The 19,406-nt window shown below is 32.7% G+C and overlaps 1 protein-coding gene across 1 annotated transcript in view; it reads left to right on the top strand.

Moving 5' to 3' along the window:
- Window positions 1–19,406, top strand: part of LOC131667519 (nidogen) — a 425,923-nt gene that overhangs the window by 314,890 nt on the left and 91,627 nt on the right. The window contains exons 15-16 of the mRNA XM_058940985.1: window positions 66–241; window positions 336–444. Of these exons, the coding sequence (XP_058796968.1) occupies window positions 66–241; window positions 336–444 (285 nt within the window). The remainder of the gene's footprint in view (window positions 1–65; window positions 242–335; window positions 445–19,406) is intronic.

Below are 19,406 nucleotides of genomic sequence, written 5' to 3'. Positions count from 1 at the left end.
TACATCGTCTTATTGGCAACCATTAAACCTGTAAAAACATTATTGGAATCTATTTCATCTTCTAGCAAGATCTTTTGGTCTGATTGGAATCGCGCTTCACCTAAGCTAGAGTGGGCTAATGAAGACGGGACTGGACGAAAAATTTATTTGAAGGGAGATAATGTTCAACTGCCTAATTCTTTAGCTATAGATTGGCAGTCTGATGAACTTTGCTGGGCAGATGCTGGCACTTTTTCGATAAGTTTGTACTTCAATATGCTTTTATTTCATGTTGTTTCCATTTATCTGTTCTATCTCTTGACTACTAAAATTATGGTTTCGATATTTCTTTTCAGATTGTGCTAATATTGATAACAAATCTGTGCGAGTGATTGCAAAAAATTTAACACATCCATTTGGTTTAGCCATTTCACGTAACCACTACTACTGGACTGATTGGAAAACGTAAGTAATTAATTTTGAAAGACACCTTTTTCTCATTTTTAGTGTATAATTTAATAATTGGTCTACATAAAATAGCTAGGGCAGACAATTACTCGCGACTATCAGGGTTTAACAAATTTTCTTCAAATAATATATTTTTATCTAGTGACTATGTGTACATAAAGAGAGTCATTCCCTAATTGGAATCCATCGTATCACATTGAGCTATATTCATACGTTGAATGTAAGTTCATTCCAGTGTTCCATAAAAATAGCTTTAGAAGATTCCAGGGATGTGAGAAATCGTTGAGAGACACGACAGATACGATTAAATACATAATTTTTTTATTAAAGGCAATTACACAAGGTTGTACAAGGCGAGCGACCGGGAACACTTGTTTTAGTGTGCAAGCGCGGCTCGCATGTTCCTCGAAAGTGACGAGACCGTGTCGGAAACGACGTCGCGAGGCTCAAGCGTTTGCTTCCTTTTTTGCTGTCACTGGTGCTGCTGGCTGGCGGCCGAGGAGGGAGAAGGTTGAGTCCCTACATAGCTATCTCTGTATTCAAATAAAATCAAAGTTTCATTTTTGATTTTTATCCAAAAACGTAGTTTTCATTAATCTGTTATAAATATAAAGTAAGTTCAAAACTTTTCATGTTTCACCAAACTCTTCAGAAAATTTACCATAACAAAAAAAATGTCTGGTCAGGATAAACGTTAATTATCATCAAACTTTATAAAACTTAAAAAAAAAATTATTTTTTAATAAATTTAATGTAATCTCTTAACTAGCTAGCGAAGTAATATAATAACATAGATGTTATTATTATAAAATTAAAATAGTCTAATAAAACAAATATTTTAAATTAATTTAAAAGCAATTTCATATACTGAAGTAAAAAAAATTTAATTCAATTACAATTGTGATAACAATAAACAAAAAAAAAATTTGTCAGTAGGTGGCATACAATGATTAAAAAAACTAAGAATTTTGTTCATAATTTTTAATGTACTATATAATCACATTGAACCCTTGAAAAAAAGATTTAGTAATTGAATAGAACTATTATTATTTTTCATTATTATTACATGGTATAATAATTATTAGCTTTTTCTCTGGAAATTACTTTTCAAGTTCTACCTATTTTAGTTTTAATTATTAAAGTAAAATACGATACAAATATGCAAAGTAGACTATTCCTGCACGTGCGCAGTCGCCTACTATTCGCATACGTATCATATATTATTTTTCAATACTCCGTGCGCAAAGTGCGTCTTTCCAGTACGCTCGGCAAAAAACGTGCGTTGAAAATTGTTCTTTCTACACGTCGTATCAAAAAATACGGTACGGCACATGTTCGGGAAAGAGTTTCTCATCTCGTGTACCTTTGCATTCTCGCTACGCTCGGGCGTAAACGGCACACGAGACAAGAATCTACTTTCCCGCACTTGTATCGGAATGTACTATCCTCGTACGAGGTATGAAATATTCAATCTAGTTTAAGGTGATTCATCATTAAACTGAAACATGGGATTTTGCCAAATTTTCAGCGTCTATTAACGTGCAAAATTTTTATAACAAGCCCTATAACACGCTTGTTCCGCAAATGAAAAAATTGGAGATCTCAATGAAACTTTGAGAGATTATTCCTTAAGTTATGATAAATGCTCTGTAAAAATTTCAGCTCATCTTAACGATGAAAATTTCGGGAACGAGTCGTTTAAACATCGACAACTTCAACATGTCCTCTTACGGGAGAGTCACCGGTGAAGAAGTTATTTATTTTTTATCTACTTCAAAAAGTTGGAGATTGATCTAAAAGATTTGTGACAGGGCCCTGGCTAGAGTGGCCGGCCCTGTCTGGCTCTTCTTTCTCTCTCTCTCGCGCGGCTCGCTCCTTCGCTGTTGCCCTGGCGAGCGTGGTGGAAATTACGAACCGATACCGATGCTCGTACCGCTTTATTTCAAGGCCAATACCTGAGCCGGGCATCGTCATTGGGAGCTAATTAGGAGTGAGAGCGGCTGCGGCAAAAAGAAGAGAGAGAGATTGACGCGTGGCACGTAACGAGTAAGCGAGCGCGAGCAACCCGCGGCGATCCGCTCGCGAGAGCGAAGCCGCCGGCGTTGCTTTAGCCGACGCGTGAAAGAAGCGATACGACGCCTAGCAGATTACAGCCAGGAGAGAATTCCCAGCGACGCCGAAGGCATCGTAGACATCACCTGGATCTGCCGCTAACCTTCCTGCACCAACCATATTCGGTGGGTGGTAAGGAGGTGAGTCCCTCTCTCAGCCTCTCGATTTCGGGAGGAGTGGAGCAGGCAATGGTGCGTTAATTGGCTTGTTTGCCTCTTCCGGTTTTTCCTCGCTGGGTTTTCGGGCCCTGATTAGAGTGGGGACGTGGACGCAGGGGTACAAGTCTTGGCTCCTCAAGTACCGTTCGTAGCCAAGATTTGTTCAAAAATTTTGTAATTGTTAAATAATCGAATTCGGAACAAATCTAATCGACCGTACAGAACTTATATACTACTGAATACTAAGAACAATATTACAATTAAATTCGCCGCAAACTACAGTTATTATTAATTATGTAGTAATAAAATATAATAAAAATATTGTGATGCTTGTTATCTCGCACGCTATGTTGTACAAATTTATGGACTGTATATTATCATTTCAAGAATTTAAATTACTTGGTAACTACATAGTTTTATTTATTCCAAAATTGTAATCGGGGAACAAAAATTCTTATATAACTTAACAGGCTGCTTACTAGCTGATTTATCCTCATTTCTTATAATGAAAGTTCACCAAGTAATAGAGAATTTATTAAAATTAACGTATATTTTTTTCATTTTCTTCTATTTTCTGCTTAAACTAAGCTCCGGAGCAAAAACTCGATAAGAGGTTTTGAGAGGCCAAAATTATTTGCGACATATTGCTGAAGTTAAAATATTTAAATTAAAAAAAAATTATATTATCATTTCTAATGCTTAATTTCTAGCTTGAAAGAGAAAAATTCGTTAGTCCTGATGAGAACAGGATGCAGACGCGGTTTTATGGTCCTCTCCTCTTATCGGCATCTCGGCGCCATCCGATCACGCCTTTGGAGGCTGCATGCATTTTGTATGCAAGAGCGAGGGTACGAGGAGCGTAAGAACGCAATAAAAAAAGAAACGCACGCTTACATGAATTTGAAGTACAGATTTTATTGTCGTTTGGAGACTGTCAAGGAAAATTTTCCTGCGATACTCGATTCGGTTCCCACCACTTATGGGCAACGGTTTTAACTCCGTCCTCGGTTTTAACACTAAGAAAAAAGAATTATTCCCTTTTTTTGGAATCATACGTCCCGCCGTCACAACACATTCTATAATTCAAGTGGCAGATAAACAATCATAAAATACGATAAATAAAATGATTGCTTATAAAGTACATCAATCCTCAATTATTCTATATAATTATTTATAAAATCAATTAATTTTTAATAATTCAATAACTCAAATCTGAGAATACATCATGAATATTTTTTTATTTTTTTATTTATTTATTTCTAGAGTATTATATATAGTCAATATAATGATTGTTGATAAAATAGATTAAATCCTAGTATGTAAAAATAAAAAATCAATCACAAATTATGATTTAATATAATAGATCAAGATTTTACATATACTAGTGATATTATACGCTCTTTGCGTGCTCTTTATTTTATTTTTTTATTTCTAGTTATATTGACTAACATAGTTAATACCAGTAACTTTTCTAAAGGTGGATATTTCAATTTTTTTACAAAATACATATTATACCGAAAAAATATGTAATAGTAAAATAGTTTTACGTTTCTAAATACATGATTTATCATCTCCAAAACTGTAAAAAATAATAATTTTTTAGTTCTTTTCAACTATACGGGTTAAATTATCCTTAAATGTTTATTTTACTCTTTTAATAAATATTGCGGCATTAGATTTATTTCAATCTTATATATTCACAAACCAGATCATCTATTAGTAATAGAAAATAATAGAAAATAATTAGAAAAAATTCAAACTATAACCTCTTGTATTTGCGAAACAATATAATCGCTGATTGTAGTTTCGTAAACTGAGTGTTAAACAATAACACTGCAATGTATTTTTTTTGATTTTATTGCTTTCAAAATGAACAGTATCAATTATTATGGCAAATTGAATTTTTATTACTAAAATCTCAACTTAAAAGCTTACATACATATTTATTTGCGTGACGTTTCGCATTATGTATTATGAGTTTTTTGCACACAACAATACATCACGTGAACATATCTCAGCCATTCAGATCACGAATAAAATGCGTCAATATGGCATCCATTATTTTTCTATAAGGGGACACTATTGGTTTTGCCATTTGATAAATGTGGCACTGGTTAGGCTCCGTACAACATAATACAATTTCATTTGCCAAATATTTTGGACAGGGACCTAATAAATCTAGTATTCATTGGTTCTTTCAGTATGTTAGCGTTGAAATGTACAATATATGTAGCCAAAAAACAACATATCATTCTTACATGTTTGTTTCTGCCTTCTTTTCTAGCGTTATTTTTTTTCAAGTTGGATTGCCTCGCTACAAGATTCTGTATAAGATTCTTCTATTGCTATACCCACTTACCTCTCATACTTTTTAAAGTTTTTGGTGATATATTAGGAACGTCAACACTAGATAATATGATATTAATATGCGATGAACGAACACCTGCATCAAGCATTCCTAAAAGTTACAATACTTGTTAACATTTATTATTATCAAATAAATATAACTATAAATAGTATAACAAACTAAATGCTAGTTTCGCATTTGCTTCGTATGTTATATCAGCAGAATTATATTTGAATGCGTTAAGGAGGCTCTAGCGACATGGCAGTTCTCAACCGACTCTCAACTTTGTTTTCGCGCATTAAAAAAATACTCCTAGGATTCAACTCGCTGTTATTTCAGCAATTATAAACCAATCAATGTAAAAAAGATCAGAGATGTTCCTCGAAGACTCTAGTATCGTATAGTTTCAGTTAAAATTCAATACATAACGTGGTATTCCCAAAAAAAATTATAACCTCAAAAATGACGAAAAACGTAACTTTGGTTGATAGAAGTATACTACGAATTTTTGAAAATCCACATTATTTGATTGCCACATTATTTATTAGTATCTCAAGAATCTGTTTACCAAATTTGAGGCCTTAATGGCCAGAAGAAAATATTACACGAGATAATGTAAGCCGACGGCAGACCGCGACATCGATTTTTAGCAATATTTTCGGTAATAACTCAAAATTTTCCACGGCCACCCATATTATGCGATATACCATCTGAAAGCTCAATTTTTATTCTATAAAATATCAGTTTTATACTGTAGAACAACTACATTAACATAATGTAAATGAATAATTTTTAAAAAAATTTCGCGTTGCTCTGTAAAAACCTATGTATAGTCTATACGAAATGAGTCAAATTTGCGATTAAATATCTCATAATTTCCCACGGCTACCATAATAAATTATTATACCGTTGGATTCAGCACGTTTTTATCTATTGAAATAACTACAACAGATCTCTAAAACTTTCGCGCTGGAGCCTCCTTAACTGTGAGAGTAGAGAACACTTTCCACATTGAATGGTAAAAATACAAGCGAAGCCACTTCTAGTTTCGCTCTCTGTATTTTTAAATGAAAAAGGTATGTCACATTTTTCCACACCATCAAATATCGTCACTTTCGTTACACTTAAAATACTCTACAAATGATGTATCAGTATATGATGGCATGATTCTTTTTTCCTCATATTTTTTCAACTTCCAGCTTTAACTAATGAAAATTTCAAATTGCTATGTATAAAATTGTTCAAACCACATAAAAATAACGTCTAATTTTCATATTTGAAAATCGCTAATTTTATTGCATTTAAGGCTAATTTTTTTCAAATACCCCAGTCATTTTTTAATTTACTGCACACAAATTGCAGGAAAATACCTTTCCTATTCGTTTTAAACCAATTGGTTTTGAAACAAAAGTATTATAGATATTCTAAAATTTTCTTTACATTTTTATAAGATTTTTGCAATCCTTGGGTATTATAAAGAAGAAACGTCATAGAATGCTACCTTCAGATCTCTGTAGATCACGTCGTGCTTCATCTTGGGGCAAAAGTGAGGTTATTCTTATAACAATATATCTGACATTGTTACATAGCTTGTTTATTTCGTTCGATAAACAATTTCGGTAAGTGTGACATATTTTATTCTATATTCGTCTATTGTTTTTTCTTGTCAACGCAACTAATGAATTTGTAAGTTTTATTAAAAAAAATAATTATAGGGAGGAAAGCAGTGCCCGAAACAAAAAAATGGTAAATTATTGGTTTGTTCAAAGCAAATAAAAACCAGTGTTAGGGGTGAGCAATTGTGCGGGAGAGATTGAAAAAAGGACACTGAGTTTATTAAATTTTTCTTTTTAATAAATCAATTACAATCGGGTTAGGAGTAAAAAGTCGGCATAAAAAACCTCACCGTGTGAGGAAAAAGCCGCTATTTTACAAATTAAAGATCTCAACTAGGATCGAGTTAGCGGGCACGAGTCCAAAGAGAGGCCAAACTCGCCTAGTTAGAATCTGGACGTAAAGTGACTCACATCTCAGTTTCACGTCGCATGTTGCCGAATTTTCTCACCAGCCTCGCCGCCAACGCTGCCCCGCTGCGTGCACATGTTTTCCTTTTGGGACTTGCAGGCGCGCTGGCACGCTGGTACGCTTATCGCATTCCCGCTCTCTCGCTCGCTCGCACTCGCCAGCCTACCGATCCTAGGAGCAATCTCATCAGTGCCCTATCGGGAAAACTCATCAAGTAAGATAAGGTGACCCACACGACCAAGATACGGCGGTCCTGAAGTAGGTTTAAATCGAAGGTCCTTGCACTCTCAAAATTCCAACGGGGTATCTTTTTAGGATGTTTCCTGAGCAGTTTGAGCTCAAAATGAAAATCGATGATTGGGCCGTTTTTGAAAAAACCATTTTTTAAATTTTCAATGCAAAAATAATTCATTTTTTATCAGTATCTATTCAAATACACAATTCATGCTACTTTAAATTATATTATTAGTATAGGTCACTAGAATTTCGGATTTATAATTAATAAGGCTATAATAAATAATTTTATAAAAAACAATTTATTTCTCAACAATAGGAAAAATTAATATTCACAAAAAAATCATACATGATGTGAATTGTATTCACATACAGCTCTCAACAATTGTTTTTCATAATTCGGATTGCTATTTGAAACCTTTTACTTGTCCCAGGTCTTAGAAAAGTCAAAGTGCACAGACTCCATGGCCTGTTCACTGTAATAACCCAAACCCTTTTGCATTTCTACAAAAAAATCGCGCACATGAAAAAAAACTGCATGAATTTTTGGTGTCACTGGGATACCTACATCTAAATAACTCTGTTGAAAATCAGAAATACATTTTTCAAAATCAGGTTGTAAATGCACGCCAAAACAGGCTTCTACAATATTATTGAATGTTTGAAACGCCTTAACGAATTTGAGACACCCTATACTGCAAAGCGATCTTAGAACATCTACTTTACTTAGTAAGATTTTACATGAATTGCCTTTGAAACCTGAGTTTCCTTGCGTTATTTCACGCTCCACATGACATGACTTGGCCCATTTCTCAGCATCATTTTCAAATTGCTTAAGCATATGATCATACAAAGTATTCACTACCCCTAACATTAAATGCAATTCTGGAGGTGGTATCACTTCTAAAACCAGTTTATCTTCTTTAGTTTATATAATAGGAACATTCGTGCAGTTCTTGTACTCTTTTGCTTTTTTTTCTTACCCCCTGATTTTATCCAATTTGCATAATTTTCAAAAATATTCCCTATAGTTCTATGAATTCCAATTTCATCAAATTTATTTTTTTCTGCATAGCACCATGTACATGGAAACTTACTTGCATGCGTCATTATTCCAACAATAATATTAGCAAGTTTAAGATCTGTTGCTATCATTCCCTCAAAATTACTAATCTTCAACTCAGACCACAACTGATAAACATTAGCATAGTTTTCTTGCGTGTAAGGCGCCAATGCAAGTATAAATATTTTTTTTACACTTGAGTCCTTAAATTTTTTAGCGGCGATGCTATCTTTGTAAGATTGACGAGTATTTTTTTTCTCGGACGTCTGTGCCGCTTATTAGGATTTCGACTGAACGAACTTTCAAAAATCCGCGTCCTCCATCAATACCAAATTTTAAAAGTACATCGTCAACTTCGCGTGATTCTTTGACATGTTCAATCAATTTTTTTACATTATTACAATATACCACAGATTCAAACTTTTCAGAAACTTCATCACCTTTATTCTTAACAAATTCGAACTTTTTTGCATCAAAATAGTCATCTACGGAGTGATTGTTCAATAGCAGCTTATTTTTCAAATTAGGTTCGATGATTTTACGATCTTTCAAAGCAATCCGAATACAAGAGGCGATACCACATACAGTTTTGTAACTGATATTGTAATTAGTTTGAATTTTAAGAAAATCATCAGCACTCAATATACACTGTTTTTTTTGTTTCTCGAACTTTGCTATATTGTTATTTTTTCCTATAGCCACTTGAAGTTTTTTCCCTCGTCTTTGAGATAATAACACTACACGTTCTTTTGATTTATCACTCGATTTACTTTTATCACTTTCAATATTTTTCAAAATTAGCGCAGTAAGTTGTTCCTTTTCCTGTGAATTACACGACTCTTTGATGGAATTACTTAAATTAGGTATACGATTAGATTTCTTACAGACATGACTTTTGCCTTTTGCAATTACTCAGAAACACTTTGAACATTTCTTCTGAGTACATGTATTCTTTTTTACATCAGATGATTTTGGATTGATTTGAAAAACCTTTCGAATAGGAGCATTCCATCTCCACTCATTCCCATTCATTCTACCTACTGTGCAATATTCACATTGACATATTTTATTTTCACGAGATCTAGTACTGTCCCTGATGTCGAACTTTGGAAAAACAATTTGCTTAACTTGTTGCTTTGAGTCAAAGCGGTAAAGATTTATCTTGCAACTAGCAAAAATCACATGCGGGAGGCATTCATTTGTAGAATCGTAATTATCGAACAAATTTTCTATTTTTTTTTTGTATCACAGTCGTAATATTCACCATCACATTTTTCTTGTCAAAGCATAATAAACAGACCATATCACGATTTTCTTGGTGTGAACGCAAATGCGATTTACTTTTATGCAACATCGTAGCGCGAAAGAATATCACTAACCGAATGTTATTTCGTAGATTGACTTCTTACGACTGTCAAATAATATTGTCCTCGCAAATTTTCAGATCGAGTCAATACTGAAAATTCCAAGAAAACCGTACGCGTGAACTATCGAGGTTTCGTGCTCTGTTTACAACAACCCATGTATAATGCGTCGAAGTCAAATCTGTATTCAGAAGTTGAATTAAATTTGGAAGCAAATAATATTAATCCCTTTGCCAAGTAAAATATATCAAAACGTAATAACTCATTATTTATAAGAATAAATTAAATTTCATATATTAATTATAATTGAAATATTTTTTTTGCATGAACACATTTTTTATCTATGAACGCACATTAATGAAAAGAGACGATAATTCAACATAGGAAGGCATACATTTGTATTTCAATAGATAAATTTCACATATTCATAAAAACATGAATTATTTTTGCATTGAAAACTTAAAAAATGGTTTTTTCAAAAATGGCCCAATCATCGATTTTCGTTTTGAGCTCAAACTGCTCAGGAAACATCCTAAAAAGATACCCCGTTGGAATTTTGAGAGTGCAAGGACCTTCGATTTAAACCTACTTCAGGACCGCCGTGTATCTTTATGAACATAACTATTATGTTATTCGTCAAATCCTAACCATTTTACATAATAACGATCACCATGTTTTTTTACAACTTTTTCTATCAAATAAATATCCGGATATTTTGTCTTGAGTAATCCTTCTTCGTAAAAGCCACCAGCGATAGGTTTGTCTTGATAATCGTTCAAACGATAAGTAAATGGAACTGTTTTCATAACTTTATAAACTGTAAAAATTTCTGTTGACCAATTCGGTGTATAGCCTTTCTCAAAAATCTGTTTACTTTTGCTTACTCGTACTTTGTCACCAACTTTGAATTTTGCACGTTTCGTTAGAGGTAGAGTTTTTTTCGCAGACAGTCGTTTCAATATTACTAAAACTCTAGCAGTAGTTACTTTGATAGGTTTCATTCCAATTCTTCGATGTTTGGAGTTATTGTATTGTGAAACTAGATCAGGTATATCCAACCATTTACAATTACCATTCAGCGAGAACCTTTTCCACATCTTATTTTTCAAAGTTCTATTAAATTGTTTACAAATTGATGCTTTCAATTTACTATATGTATACAATTTACTATATGACCAAATATAAAATTCATATGTAGAATACCAAATATAAAATTCATATGTATTCTACATATGAATTTTATATTTGGTGATTAAACTTTCAAAATCTTTATTATAAAATTCACAACCTCTATCAAGACATATCTTTTTTGGCACACGTCCTTTTTCGAGTATGGTTTTGATAGCCTTTTCAACATCTTTACCAGTTTTTTGTTTGACTGCCTCACACCAAGCGTACTTGGAAAGGCAGTCAATAACGCACAAGATATACTTGTAATTTTTATTTTCTCGTTGATATGGTATCATTTCAACAAGATCGATTTGCCATGTCGCGTCAATATCACGAATGTCAAATGATCTTCTTAAATAATTACGACGAGCTGGCTTATGAAGCTCATCTACAACTATTTTATACTTGTTGTTCATTTTTTTCAAACGCAAAAGTTTTTCTTCAATCCAAAGATATCAATGCTTATGATGATAATGAACTTGAAAGCTAAGTAATACTATTAATATATAATTTCAGCTTCTCTTAATTCTTCGATTATAGACTGCATTTCATTCACATGATTTTGATTGCCTGCCGATGTCTCTGCAATTAATAATAATCTAAGACATTCTACAAGCTCATTGGGATCATTCCAATTTATATAATCAGTATGATTATTAGGCCGTGCAATTTTATAAGGTGACTTCAAAGAAAACTCTCTGCCACTTGGTGAATTATAAGGTGTAACACTGATCAACTGAGATATGATATCTCGAAATTTTTCACTTGATTGATAGCGTATTTCCTCATCAGGTTTGTAATGCTTTTTATATGCATTCGTTTTATTTATAATACGACCGTAGGTACCTAAATCGCCTTGAGTTACAATGGAGATATCAGGCTTTTTTTTGAATAACAGTTCAATCAATCCAGAGCTTTTTTCATCAGTATCTTTACCTATAATAATTTTATTATTTTCAAAATTCACTGATCTATCACCAATCTTAAGAGTACCATCTTTATTTTGACGTACTCCACAGATAGTATCTAATGTTGCTACTTGATTTTTCCGCAACATTGATAAATACTTATTAAGTGAATCACTTTCAGGAGTATGAAATACATCAACATCATTATTTTTCAGTTGATCATTAGCATTCAATGCTTCTTCCAATCCACTATCATATAATTTTTCAAATGGTTTTTCCTCTTTTTTAGATAATTCTCGTATGTCATAGCTATCTTTTTCTTTTTTTTTACGTTGCAAAAATTTTTTACGTTTGGTTTTTCTCTGCTTACTAAGTGTTGTTTCATCAACCAACTTTTCAAGTAGTTCAATCACAGGCTTGAAAGTCTCTTTGACAAATTTTTCAGTTGCTAATTTGTCAGACTTCAACAAATTATATTTATGTTTTATGGCTTCGCGAGCTTTTTCCACTAGACGAAGAATACCAATCTGTTAACCTCACTCAGTCATGTTGTCTATTTGCAATCTTGTTGTCTACTGTCTGTTTTATTTTGAGTGATTCGCATTTATAATGAACTTATCGAAACCTTTTCTGAATCTGCCAGCATCTATTTTTCGATCCTTGTCAATTACAAGAAAGCTGTAATCTTCTTTCCAACACGAAGAACAAATTTCTTTAAAACATTGGTATGACATATCAGTATTCACATGACCATTATAGATATGTTTTAAATTCATATCATCTTGGCGGAAAATTATTAAAAAATTCACATTATCTCTCACTAAGTGTTTGGGTACTTGAGCATATGATTGACATAAGTAAAAGCAATCAACATCTCTATGTCTTCCCATACAATAAAAAGCTTTCACATTATCTTGTTTCTCACAAGCAATATCATCAAAAATCATAATAGAATTTGGACGTGCTTCGGCTGGTGATACAAAGAAATCATGCTCGCTAAAAGGTAAGTAGTCAACACCTTTGATGGGTTATAGAAGTTGCTCAAGAAATTTGTATTTTGGTTGATTAAGCGACTTACTGCACGTATGCTGTCGGGCAATAGATCCCCATGTCTTTTACTTTTCTTTTCACTTTTGTCTATCAACGCGTCAAAATTTATCACAGGAAGCTTGAGAGACTATTCCTCTACATCCATTTCACTCTAAACTCTAAATCACAACTGATAATCGATGCTATAAAAGAGTATATTTATAAGTTTTTACGCATTCACTACTAAACACTCGACCATGATCGCCCACGAAAAAAAAAGAAAAGGAAGACTGGTAGAGGTTTAGTAAATAACTTGATAAATAATCTACTCTTTGAGGCTCACATACCAGGTTATCAATATTGCGGACCTGGTACAAAACTATATAAGCGATTAAATCGAGGAGACCCTGGCATTAATCCTGCATGTAAAGATCACGACATTGCTTACTCTAAAAATAAGGATATTCAAGCACGAAACATTGCAGACAAAGTATTGGCTGAAAAAGCTTGGCAACGTGTACATAGTTCTGACGCTAACTTAAGTAAAAGATCTGCAGCATATGCCGTTACAAACATCATAAAAGCAAAATCAATGTTCGGAATGGGACATAGCAAGAAGCGTTCTAAGAAAAGGAAGACTTCGTCGAAAAAAAATTCTAAAAAAAAAAAGACTTTAACAATGAAAAAACTTATCAGCATGACAAAAAATGTATAACTCCTAGTAATGATTCGAAAATTGTTATCAAGAGTGCTTTAAACGCAGCACGAAAAACCATAAAAAATGTTGGTGGAAAGAAAAATATTAATTTACCAAGAATACTTCCAATCCCTAAAGTTGGAGGTTTCCTACCGGCACTCGTTCCTGTTTTCGCGGGACTTAGCGTACTTGGATCTTTGGCAGATGGTGCAGCAGGAATATCACAAGCTGTAAACCGAGCGAACGCTGCTAAAAAACAGTTAGAAGAACAGTCGAGGCATAACAAACGTGTTGTGATGTTCGTATCACTTATAAATAAAATAATTCGAACTCTCGTAATCTAGCTAATGAGTAAGAATTTGTTTCCAATGATTTTACTCTAATTGTCAAGAAAATAGATAAATAAATCAAATGTAATAAATAAGTAAATCAAATATACATAAGTAAGTGCAATATTTCGAAGAAAGTCAGACAATACCCTAGTTTCTTATGGTGCGAATTGTCCCATAAGCAGAGCTAAAGTCTTTCTTTGGTAGGATATAATTCGGCCCAAGTTTCTTATAGCGCGAGATGTTCTATAAGTCGAGCTCAAATTATAAGGAAAGGATAGTCTTGCTTAGTTAATCACAATGAGAGAAAGAACTTAGGTATTAATCAAAGTTTATTCAGACTCATGCGCTCACCTTGCAAGGCTAGAAGTGAATGCTAGCCTGTGCAAAGGTGGGCCTATTTATACACAGATTTTCCCGCTTATTTTTGCAGGAGAGATTTCATCGAAAATTCGAGAGACATTCGCGAATTTTGAGAAATGAGTTTTCTTAATTTACAAGTAAATAACCATTAATATTAAGTTTTTAACACATGTAAACTTTACAGAATTTGTTCTTTGTTGATTTTATACAATATACAATTATCGCCAATAGTGTCGTCAAAAGTTATTAACTAATAAAGTTAATTAACGTGATATTACAATATTTACAATGGAAAATTATTAAATTTTCATATAACTTTATAGTTGATTAATTTTGGAAGTATTCTCCAAAATTAATTATTTAAATTAATTAATAACATTTGAATTATGACTAATTTTTCATATTTGTAACGGTTTTTTCTAATCTTAATATGCAATTATTAGATTAATTACACAGGCCTGCAAAATAGAGAGTCGTCACTGTTCTTTTACAACTTACGGTCATTTCCGAAGTAATTTTTGGCGTAGAATTAGAATCCGTCGTCAGAATTGCTTCACCACCTCAGGTTTTTGAGTAATCGTCCCCTAAAGGTCGAAAAAACACGTTTTTTGGCCATATTCAAGGCTTAATTACATCGTGAGTTTATATTCTTTTCAAAAACGGTTGACGGCATCTTAAAAAAGCACTCTTACCCTTCAAAACCCATTTTTCAAATTTAAGATATCATTTTTTTTCATCAAGATATCATCAATTGAAATTTGCCATTTTTGAGGTTTCACCATGAGCTTAAAAATTCGGCCAATTGTCCTGGAAGAATACGATATATTTCTTAGTATTTTTTTTTATAGTGATTCTAGAATCATTATAAATATATTTCTTAGATTCTAGAATCTCTGATTCTAGAATCATTATAAAAACAAATACTAAGAAATATATCGTATTCTTCCAGGACAATTGGCCGAATTTTTAAGCTCATGGTGAAACCTCAAATTTCCATTGATGATATCTTGATAAAAAAAAATGATATCTTAAATTTGAAAAATGGGTTTTGAAGGGTAAGAGTGCTTCTTTAAGATGCCGTCAACCGTTTTTGAAAAGAATATAAACTCACGATGTAATCAAGCCTTGAATATGGCCAAAAAACGTGTTTTTTCGACCTTTAGGGGACGATTACTCAAAAACCTGACGTGATGGAGAAATTCTGATGACGGATTCGAATTCTACGCCAAAAATTACTTCGGAAATGACCCTCAGTTGCAAAAGAACAAAACCTTGCAGGCCTGTGTTATCTAAGATTTCTAAATAATAAAGTTATTATTATCAAGTATTAACTTAATATTTTCGTTCTATATATAGCTTATTGTTTAAATAAATTATTAATTGTTTATTTATTAATAACAGTTATTATACAGCTGTTATTAATGAAACCAATTCTTACTCATGTTCTATGTTTATTCACTTTGCGTATGACTTATTTACATTTTTCTAATATTTCATATGTTAACGTAATAAATAAATTAACTTTGCACATTGATATTCATTATTATTTCATAATTGAATGAGATTTTTGTTATAATATTATGAATCTACATGCTAAAATCTATATAATCGATACTTTGTTATATTAAAATTATCTATAATTAACATATTTTTCTTAATATCCTAAATCATTATATCTATGTCTATTACTTTGTGACGTCACGCTGTTTATTTTGATTCGACTCTTATTTCTATACAGTCACGTAAACAGTGAGGTAGCGCCGCTTAATGTATTGTTTTGAATAAACAGATAGATACGTTAGACTAGTTGCAGTCATTCAGTGATTTAATAAATAGCTCATAAATAGGACCGTTACAGTGTTGAAGCTTTAATTCTTGGTAAAGGTTTATATTTGAGACCACATCAAAAAGGTTTTGGTTTAGCCTTCAGTACAAATAGTAAAGTCAAGAAGCCTAAAAGTAAAGTTATTAAGAAAAAAAAAAATTACAAAGACATTAAAAAAAAAAAATTTGATTTAAAACTGCCACGTCGTCCTTTAACAGATTACGATATAAAAAAGTATGCTCAAAAATTACGAATTCCAAACTTTCGTGGTGTTTTTATGAGAAACTCTCTACCCACGCGACCACGCATCAACGAGTGTGCAGTTGTAAACCTTGATGATAATTCTGGACCAGGTACACATTGGGTGGCATACCGAAAAAATGGTAAAAATGTCTTCTACTTTGATAATTTTGGTGATTTACGACCACCTCTAGACCTCTTGAAATATTTCAAAGTTGATCAAATCAAGTACAATTATAACAAATATCAAAATTATAATACTTACACCTGTTGCCATTTATGTTTAAAATTTGTATGTAATTTGTTAGAACATCATGACAATTATCATTTGTATAAATAGTAAGAATTGTGAATAAAGAATTCAGTTGTGTACAATCACTCGACATGGTTGAATCATTGACCCTCAGTTTGTCTGGTACATCATCTGTATTAGAAACATACTATTTTTCACCTATAGAACTAGATAAGGATAAAACTTATACTCTTGGTTTGGTAGAATTACTTACATTTAATTCGATACCAAATATTAACGTCGGACACAATAAATTCAAAGTTGGTGATATTGAAATTGAACGACGTACAGGTAGTTATGAAATTGGTGACATAGATCGATATTTGAAAGAAAAGTTAAAGTCAACAGATATAAAAATTGAAATAAAACCTAATAACAATAATTTATGCGGTGAAATAATTTGCAATGAATTTGTCGATTTTCGACCAACTAACTCTATAGGTCGTTTATTAGGTTTCACTAAACGATTGTTGCCAACCAATATAAATAATGTCTCCGACATGCCTGTAACCATTCTTAAAGTAAACGCTCTACGCGTTGAATGTAATATAACATCTGGAGCTTATATTAATCAAAATAGAGGTCATATCATTAATGAATTCTTTCTAGCTGTACCACCAGGATATAAAATCATTGAAGCTCCTAAACAGATTATATATTTACCTCTAACTGTCAGAGTTATTGATCATTTACAGCTACGACTGATTGACCAAGACGGTAATTTAATAAACTTTCGTGGAGAAGTAATCACGATTCGTTTACATATAAAGAGAGTATAATGGGAATAGTTTATAATGCTAAAGTAGGGAGTGGCTATATAACAACACCGTTATACGCTCAAAAAGTCAGTCATCGACGGATAGTCAGAGGTCTAACACGTCGAAACATTCAGTTCCTGAAAAGTCTCGGGCTGAAGATTGTTCGAGACGTTGCAACAAAAAGAAGAAAAACAAACGTCAACAGTTTAAAAAATTAACGTGTATATTTGTATGCTGTTGTCATTTCAAAGATGGAAGAAATACTTAGTGTGCAAGTACCTATCATCTTTGATGAATCTATAGCTCATTATGAAGTTCATGCACATCAACCTTACAATTCACAAACATTTAACAATAGCGATGAAATTCGTATATTAATAGAACATCAAGATTTATGTCTCTTCCCATCGAAAAGTTGTCTACACATTGTAGGAAAAATAAGAAGAAGTGATGGTAATGCTGTTACTGAGACAAAGTTCGTAAATAATGCTATATGCCATCTATTCGAAGATATCCGCTATGAAATTAATGCCATTGAGATAGACAGATGTAAAAATGTTGGATTGGCGAGTACTATGAAAGGTTTGATTTCATTGAATCAAAATCAAAGTGCATTCCTCGAAAATGCCGGATGGCTTGATATTGAAGAAACTAAGACAATAATTGACAAAAATGGTTACTTTGATGTGTCGATACCACTTTCCATGATTTTAGGATTCGCTGAAGACTATCACAAAATTGTTGTGAATGTAAAGCATGAACTTATTCTTACCCGATCAAGAGATAATTTTAACGCAGTCATACAAAACTTGGTGAGAATTGATGATACTGAGCAGTATGAACCTTTTGAAATAGAACTCATAGTTGATGCCTTATGTAATTACGTCAGATAAGTGTAAAATACAGTTATTCAATTTCATTCAAAAAGATATTCCTATTTCTATGAGTTTTCGATCGTGGGAACTTTATGAGTATCCAGCATTACCACAAACGTCAAAACATCTTTGGACAGTAAAAACATCCAATCAATTAGAAAAATCAAGATATATTATATTAGGTTTTCAAACAAAACGCAAGTCTGATCAAACTAAAAATCCCAGCAGATTTGATCATTGCAGTGTAACCGATGTTAAACTTTTTCTCAATTCTCAGCAATATCCGTATAGGAATTAAAATCTTGATATAAGTAATAATCAATATTCTATGCTATATAATATGTATGCTAATTTTCAAGTGAACTATTACAACAGAGACTGTATGTACAATCCACTTTTGAATAGAAAATTATTTATTACACATGCACCTCTAATAGTAATAGATTGTTCTAAGCAAAATGAATTATTGAAACAAGCTGTTGTAGATGTACGTCTAGAGATTGAAACAAAAAATGATATACATGCGGAAACAGCAGCATATTGTTTAATTTTACACGATCGTATAGTTAAGTATAATCCAATAAGTGGTAACATTACAAAACTTGTATAAGTATTATAATATAATAAACATGTATACTTTTTTTATCAAATAAATGTGTTTTAAAAATTTTAAAGGTATTCGATATTTTTAATAATAATGATAAACCTTATCCCCCACCTCATTCCATGAGATATACCGACTGGGCGCGTTATGCCTGTACGCCACCGTTGATAATATTCCACCCCCACACTTAATTATATATCTTTTTTTTCTTTCATCAATCTGACACATCATCAATTGATCATCGGGAGGGGGCCATGGGGCAGGGGGCATGGGGCTTGCGGGGGGGGGGCATCACCCACGTCGATAACTACCGACCGAGCATACACACATGCACATGCACATGCACATGCACATGCTCATTCACATGCACGTGCACGTGCACATGCTCAGTCGGCTACAATGCAAACCGTCGATACAAAATCCTTCGATAAAATATTTCAGTGGCCGGTAAGGCAGGATTAAACATGTTACCGACTGCTGGTAAGGAAGGAATGAATACTCACATGGTAAAAGTGGCTTAGAACCCTTATAGCCTATACTACTTACGATAGAAACAATGACTCGAA

Source organism: Phymastichus coffea, unplaced genomic scaffold, assembly GCF_024137745.1.
Source record: "Phymastichus coffea isolate CEN01 unplaced genomic scaffold, Cenicafe_Pcof_1.1 PCOF00067, whole genome shotgun sequence".
Classification (NCBI taxonomy): domain Eukaryota; kingdom Metazoa; phylum Arthropoda; class Insecta; order Hymenoptera; family Eulophidae; genus Phymastichus; species Phymastichus coffea.
Note: the sequence above shows the minus strand (reverse complement) of the source record. Positions and strands in the feature narration are given on the sequence as shown.